Source organism: Ochotona princeps, chromosome 6, assembly GCF_030435755.1.
Source record: "Ochotona princeps isolate mOchPri1 chromosome 6, mOchPri1.hap1, whole genome shotgun sequence".
Taxonomy (NCBI): Eukaryota; Metazoa; Chordata; class Mammalia; order Lagomorpha; family Ochotonidae; genus Ochotona; species Ochotona princeps.
The window spans coordinates 2102523-2108522 of NC_080837.1; the positions used below are offsets into that span (position 1 = coordinate 2102523).

A 6000-nucleotide genomic window follows, 5' to 3' on the forward strand; every position below is an offset into this window, starting at 1 on the left:
GAAAAATCTGCCTTCCCAATAAATGCAGAACAGCCACCTGTTGCCATCCCAGGGCCTCCGATGTGGAGCATGCTCCTAGGGTATGGCTCAAGTGGTTTTGATAGTTCTGAAATGCTGTCGATCTCCCCAATCCAAGGATGTGGAAATCCTTCCAAGGTTCACTGGCTATATAATCCACCTTAGTCTCCATTTACCCAAATATTCGCAGTTAAAGCTTGGCCAGGAGAGCTGTCCAATTTGCTCTACTCTCCATGAGATATTAGAAGTCCTGCGCAGGCATCAATGAACTGTTGTCACGTCCCCCATATGCATCTGGGCATGCTGTGCACTGCACAGGCTTCAGCAACTGTGGAGACCCAGATCTGACACATACACTCCATGGTCCTGTGCTTTTCACCATAGTTGGAGTTCTGAGTCCAGAGGTCCAGCTGTGGAAAGTGGGGGCGGGGTGAGGGTATCTATCCCCAAAGAAACCTTACCCCTCACCAAAAGTGACCTCAGAACTGACTCCTCCTACATGTGCACCAGCATCACAACTCTCTAGTTTCCATCTGCCAGACTAAAACAAAACAAAATCTGAAGGTGCCAAGATTTAATTCCAAGGTAAACTGAGGGCTAGAACTGAGGGCCTGGAACTTTACTTTGGAGGTTCTTTAACTCCATCTTTTCATTTAACCAGTGAAATAAGATTAAAGCAATTAGCCAAAGATAATCCACGTATTTGCGCTTCTGTGACCCATGTGGGAGACCCAAAAGCAGAGCTGGCTTCACAATGGGGAAGCCCTGCCACTGCAGTCAGCTGGAGGGTGAACCAGCAGACATCTCTCTTTGTGTCCAAACAATCTGTCTCTTTTTAAAAAGATTTACTTATCTTTATTGAAAAGACAGATTTACAGAGAAGATGAGAAAAAGATCTTCTGTCCACCGTTCACTCAAGTGACCACAACAGCCAGAACTACACCAATCTGAGGCCAGGAGTTTCTTCCAGGTCTCTCAAGCAGGCACAAGGTCTAGATGGGAAGTGGAGCAACCAGGACACGAATCTGCACCCATATGAGATCCCGGTGATTACAAGGAAGGACTTTAGCTACCACACTGGACTCCAATAATCTCTTTTTTTACAAACTATTTTTTCATTGAAAAGCTTAGACTTGGGGCAGGCATTGTGGTACAGTGGGTTGAGCCGTCATCTAAGATGTCTATATCCCAGCTTCCTACACTGGCAAGTCAGTGCTGGGGAAGTGGTGGGTAATGATGGCCCATGCACTGGGTTCCTGACACCTAGAGGGAGATGTGGATGTGGAGTGCTAACTCTGCCTGATCTGGGACTGGCTGTCGCAGGTTCCTAAGGCGAAAACCAGCGGATGGAACATCATTCTCTTCTTCTCTATAAATCTAACTTTTCAATAAAAATAAATAAATCTTAAGAAAAAAAAAGATTTACTTAGTTTTTATTAGGCAGATTTGCAGAGAGAAGGAGATATAGAAAAACCTTCCATTCGCTGGTTCACTCCCCAAGTGGTTGCAACAGCTGAAGCTGAACTGATCCAAAGCCAGGAGCCAGGAGCTTCTTCCAGGTATCCCATGCAGATGCAGGGTCCCAAGGCTTTGGGCCGTCCTCGACTGCTTTCCCAGGCCACAGGCAGGGAGCTGATGGGAACAGGAACAGCCGGAACAAGAATCGGAACCCATATAGGATGTCAGTGCTTGCAGGCAGAGGTCAACCAACTGAACTGAAGCACTAGCCCCCAGAAGGGCAAACTTTTTAAATCATCGTATCATACAAATCATGCACTGACTGGCTGGGAGAACTAGTCAAATCTCCTTCAAAATAACAAGGATATATACTTGAAAATGGGCAAGCTCTTTTTCTGAGGGATAATTAAGCCTATTCCATGAACACACTCAAAAGTGGAGTAAGCATTCCACAGGACAGGACACCCACAGGCTAGCTCTAGGGTCCAGGCGAGTCCAGTTAACACTGATCAGCTTACTGCTACCACACCCCTGGGAGACAGCGGGTGTCAGCTCAGGTGCCCTGCCAGCCACACCACGAAGACATGGGACTGTGCAAAGATTGGTCTATGAAAATTGTCAGCAATGTTTACAAAAGCCAGAAACCAGAAATAAAAAGGAAAGCTAATACATAAATGCACTGGTTAAACGGAAACCAATCACCACTACGATCCTGAAAAAAGTCACATACAGACATGAGAGTTCCCAAACAACGCTGGTTTTTGCCACCTGTTGTCCACTCAAGCAAATGTGCTGCATGAGTCCACCGTTACTACAAACTATGAGCCCACCGTTACTACTACTACTAAGCAGCTATCCAGAGCACCCAAAGGTAACTGCAGTTCAGTTTAGGGTCACCTTTCAGGACCACAGGCTTATTCTGATTGTCCTTTTTCTCACCTAGGAACTTTCTTCCCTCATATTGTGGATGTATTACTTGCGTAACTCAAGCCTAAATCTAGTAATACAGTGAAACTGCATAACCAAAGCCCCTGTTAGACCTAATAAGTATATACCACTTGAAAACAAAAATCTCAGATATATCTGATTATACTGCTCCAAGTATGAAGTTTTAAAAGGGGACAGATACTTAATAAGTATACAATACCAGATATACACAGGAATTATATTTAAGAACATCCTTACAGAGACTAGAACTTTTTTTCAAAAATCAGGCATAGAAACAAGATAAAAGTAGAACACATTTAAACAAATAATGTTTTTAGTCTTTTGTAGGACTTGCTAATTCACTCCATCAGCATTTATTCTCTCACCCAAACAAAGAAAAGAAAGATGTCACATGACATTTCTGTTCCAGAAATGATATAAAGAACTTGTTTGGGACCTTTAGGCATTAAAATAAGCCTAAGAATGGAGATAACTGGATGAGATTTAATTATAGAACAAAGTAGAACCAAGTCTACCAAGTTTACATTTAAGCAATAAATACCCACAATTTAAAAAACCTAGTTAAAATCACAGAAAGCTAGGCAATAGCCTGAAAAGAGATGTTATTCAGCTACAAAAAGCTTTCCTTCAATTCTTTAATAAAGTTCTTTAGGCAAAAAAGAAAAAGCCCAATTCAGTGGCCTGATTAATTCAAGCATATTCCTTGTAGCCAGAAACAGGACAGTCAACTTACATCTACAACCCTTGAAGCGCCTCCTGAGCCCCTGTCATGGACGGTAAAACGTCTAAGTGCCTGTTACTAGCCGAGCATGAGCTCTGCCATCCAAACAGGAAGTGGTGCCTTCAAAGACAGTTCTCTTTCGAACTGCTGATCACGAAACAAACCATAACAATCTGTAGGAAATGGAAGCAGGCAATAACAGCTGCTGACTTCTCCACGGGCATCCTTCCAGCCCATTTAAGGGACAGTGTTTAAAAGGGACTAGGGGCATGCAGGAACTCACCGCCGAACTTGGGTTTTCCAAGACCTGCACTGAATCAAGACCATTTCCATTCTTGAACCATATCCCTGAAGACTCCCAATGTACCCCAACCCCCCGCCACGAAAACTCAAAAGCTCAGAAACTGAAAAAAAAATTTTTTTTTAAGAAAAATGATGCGCAATGTGCAAAAAAAGCCGCGACCCTCCATTTCAACCCAACCTCACTTTCTAAGCCTGGAAGCAGCAAACGAGCGGCTCTACCTCACAATGGAACCCAGCGTTCTGTTGCTGTCGTTTCAGCCGCGAGAACGCCGGGTGCGGCCGGGCCGGAGCTCCGGGGGGAGAACGGTGACTGCAGCCCAGCGGGGCGGGCAGGGATCCCGAAGCCCAGATGGGGCGCAGCAGCAGCAGCAGCAGCAGCTCCTCTTCCCCTCCCCGCCGGTCGGCACCGGAACGGCCCAGCAGATCTGCTTCCTCCTTCTCTGCTGCCAGCTTGGGGCGACCGAGCACCCGGCAGCGATTCTCGGCTCTGCCCTATTCCCTCCGAGCTCTGGCACAGCAAGGTTTGCAAAGGGGAGAACACCTCCCAAAGTCAGCCAGCCAGCCAGGAGGGAGCGAGGGGGCACGAGTCCGCCTCTCCCCGCCCCGCCGGAGAGCCCGGGAGCCTCCGCACCCAGCGGTCTGGAAGGGGGAGAGCACCCCCCAAAGCCAGCCAGCCAGCCAGGGGGAGGGAGAAGGCACGCGTCCGCCTGGCCCGAGGGCCCGGAGCCTCCGTACCCCAAGGTTCGGAAAGGAGAGAGCACCCCCCAAAGCCAGCCAGCCGGCCGGGGGGACGGTGCGGCACGCGTCCGCCTCGTCCCGCCCCGCCGGAGGGCCCGGAGCCTCCGCCATGGCAGGGACCCGGGGAAGCGCCGCCCCAACCCCACCGCGCGCGGCCCCCCGAGTCCGGCCGGCGCTCACCTGGATGACCTCGTTGACCTCCCGGATGCACTCCACCATGTGCTGCAGGATCTGCTCGGCCGTGAGCACCTCGTAGCGGTAGTCCTCCTCCTGCTCGTGCCCCGGCCCGCCGCCGCCGCCTCCGCCACCTCCGCCGCCCGGCCCCAAGGCGCTGCCGCCGCCGCCGCCGCCCGTCTCCCCGCACAGCAGTCCGTCCCGTTCCCCGCCGACGCCCAGCCCGGGTTCCACCAGCTCCACCTCGCCCAGGTCCAGGTTATCATCGTCCGGCTCGTCGTCGTCCTCGTCCTCCTCTTCGGCGCCGCTGTCCTCCTCGCTGCACTCCTCGTCTTCGTCGAACTCGTAGTTGTAGCCTTCGTCCGAGTCCATGGCGCGACGGCGGGGCCCGAGGCCCGGGGAGGGAGGAGGAGGGGAGACGAGGGAGGGCGGGGACACCGCGAGCGAGGCCCCGGCTTCTCGGCTCCGGCTCCGGCGGCTGTCCGGGGCGCAGGCCTCGGCGGCGGCCGCGCGAACCGCGACTCGTCCCCGGCGCGGGGCGGCGGCGGCGGCGGGCGGACGGGCGCGCGGCGGCAGCAGGAGCAGCAGGAGGCGGGACGGGGCCAGGGCCTGCGGCCGCCCGCCTCAGTCAGACGCCGCTCCGCTCCGGCCGCTCAGAGAAAACAGCCCCGAGCGCCACCTCCACGGCCGCCGCTGCCGCTACTGAGCCAACAAAGGGGCGTGCGTCACCGCGTCGCGCCGCGTCGCGCGTCACGGCGCGCGTCACGGCGCCCCCCGCCCCGGCGCCCCTTGCACGCTGGGCGGGAAACCCCGCGCGCAGGCGTGCGCCCGGCCCGGCCCGGCGCTTCCCCCCAGGTCGGCCGAGGGGGAAGCGGGGCTCACCCCGCGGGCTGCGGCGGCTGGACCCCCGGGGATCCGCCCTCCGGCCTCCTCCAGCCCGGGGGGCGCTCCCGGGCCTGCGCGCTGTGCGGCAGGTGCAGCGCGCGCCGGCGTCCCCGGCGGTGACGTCACCATGGGGGCGTCTCCGGGACTCGGGGCGCCCGGCGCCGTGTGGGGCCCGGAGCTTCGGAGGAGGAGGAGGAGGCCTGCGCACCGGGAAGTCGGGGCTGGATGGAGGGCAGCGGCGAGGTTACACCTGTGGGGGAGCCCGAGGGGCCGAAGCGGAAGGGGCGGGGTGTTTCAGAGCCGTCGGAAGGCTTTGTAACGACGACGCCGTGCAGTACCCCCCCAGGGCACCGCCCCACTACCCGGGCTGGCACCTGCGCCGCCGCCGCGTGCGCCCCAGGGGAGGCGGGGTGCAGAGTGAGTGAGTCCCCGAGCGCCGGCTGGTGAAGGGCGAGCTCGTCAGGGGTCACTGTGCTGATGTCATCCCGAGAGTGGACTCAGGTCTTTGTAAACAGGGCGGGAGAGCCAGGGAAGCATGCACAGCCGAGAACATTCTGTGAACTCCCGTTTCAAAGGCCAGGCTGCGCCGAGCCCTGATTATCACCCCACCCCCACCCCGGTGCAACGCTGTGCGGCATTTCTGAATTGTCACTCCTGGGACGTCCCGTCCCCGTCCCTCGCCCCCCCACCACCATCACCTTAAACGTGCCCTAAACAGGACCAGTGTGGCAGGCACAAACTGAGCAGACAGAGAA

General features: G+C 55.1%; 1 protein-coding gene across 1 annotated transcript in view; it reads right to left on the reverse strand.

The window, feature by feature from the left end:
* ARIH1 (ariadne RBR E3 ubiquitin protein ligase 1) overlaps positions 1-5145 on the reverse strand; it is a 78443-nt gene extending 73298 nt beyond the window's left edge. The window contains exon 1 of the mRNA XM_004594662.3: positions 4367-5145. Coding sequence (XP_004594719.1) covers positions 4367-4732 — 366 coding nt within the window. The 5' untranslated portion in view covers positions 4733-5145. The remainder of the gene's footprint in view (positions 1-4366) is intronic.
* Between the last annotated feature and the right edge of the window lie 855 nt (positions 5146-6000).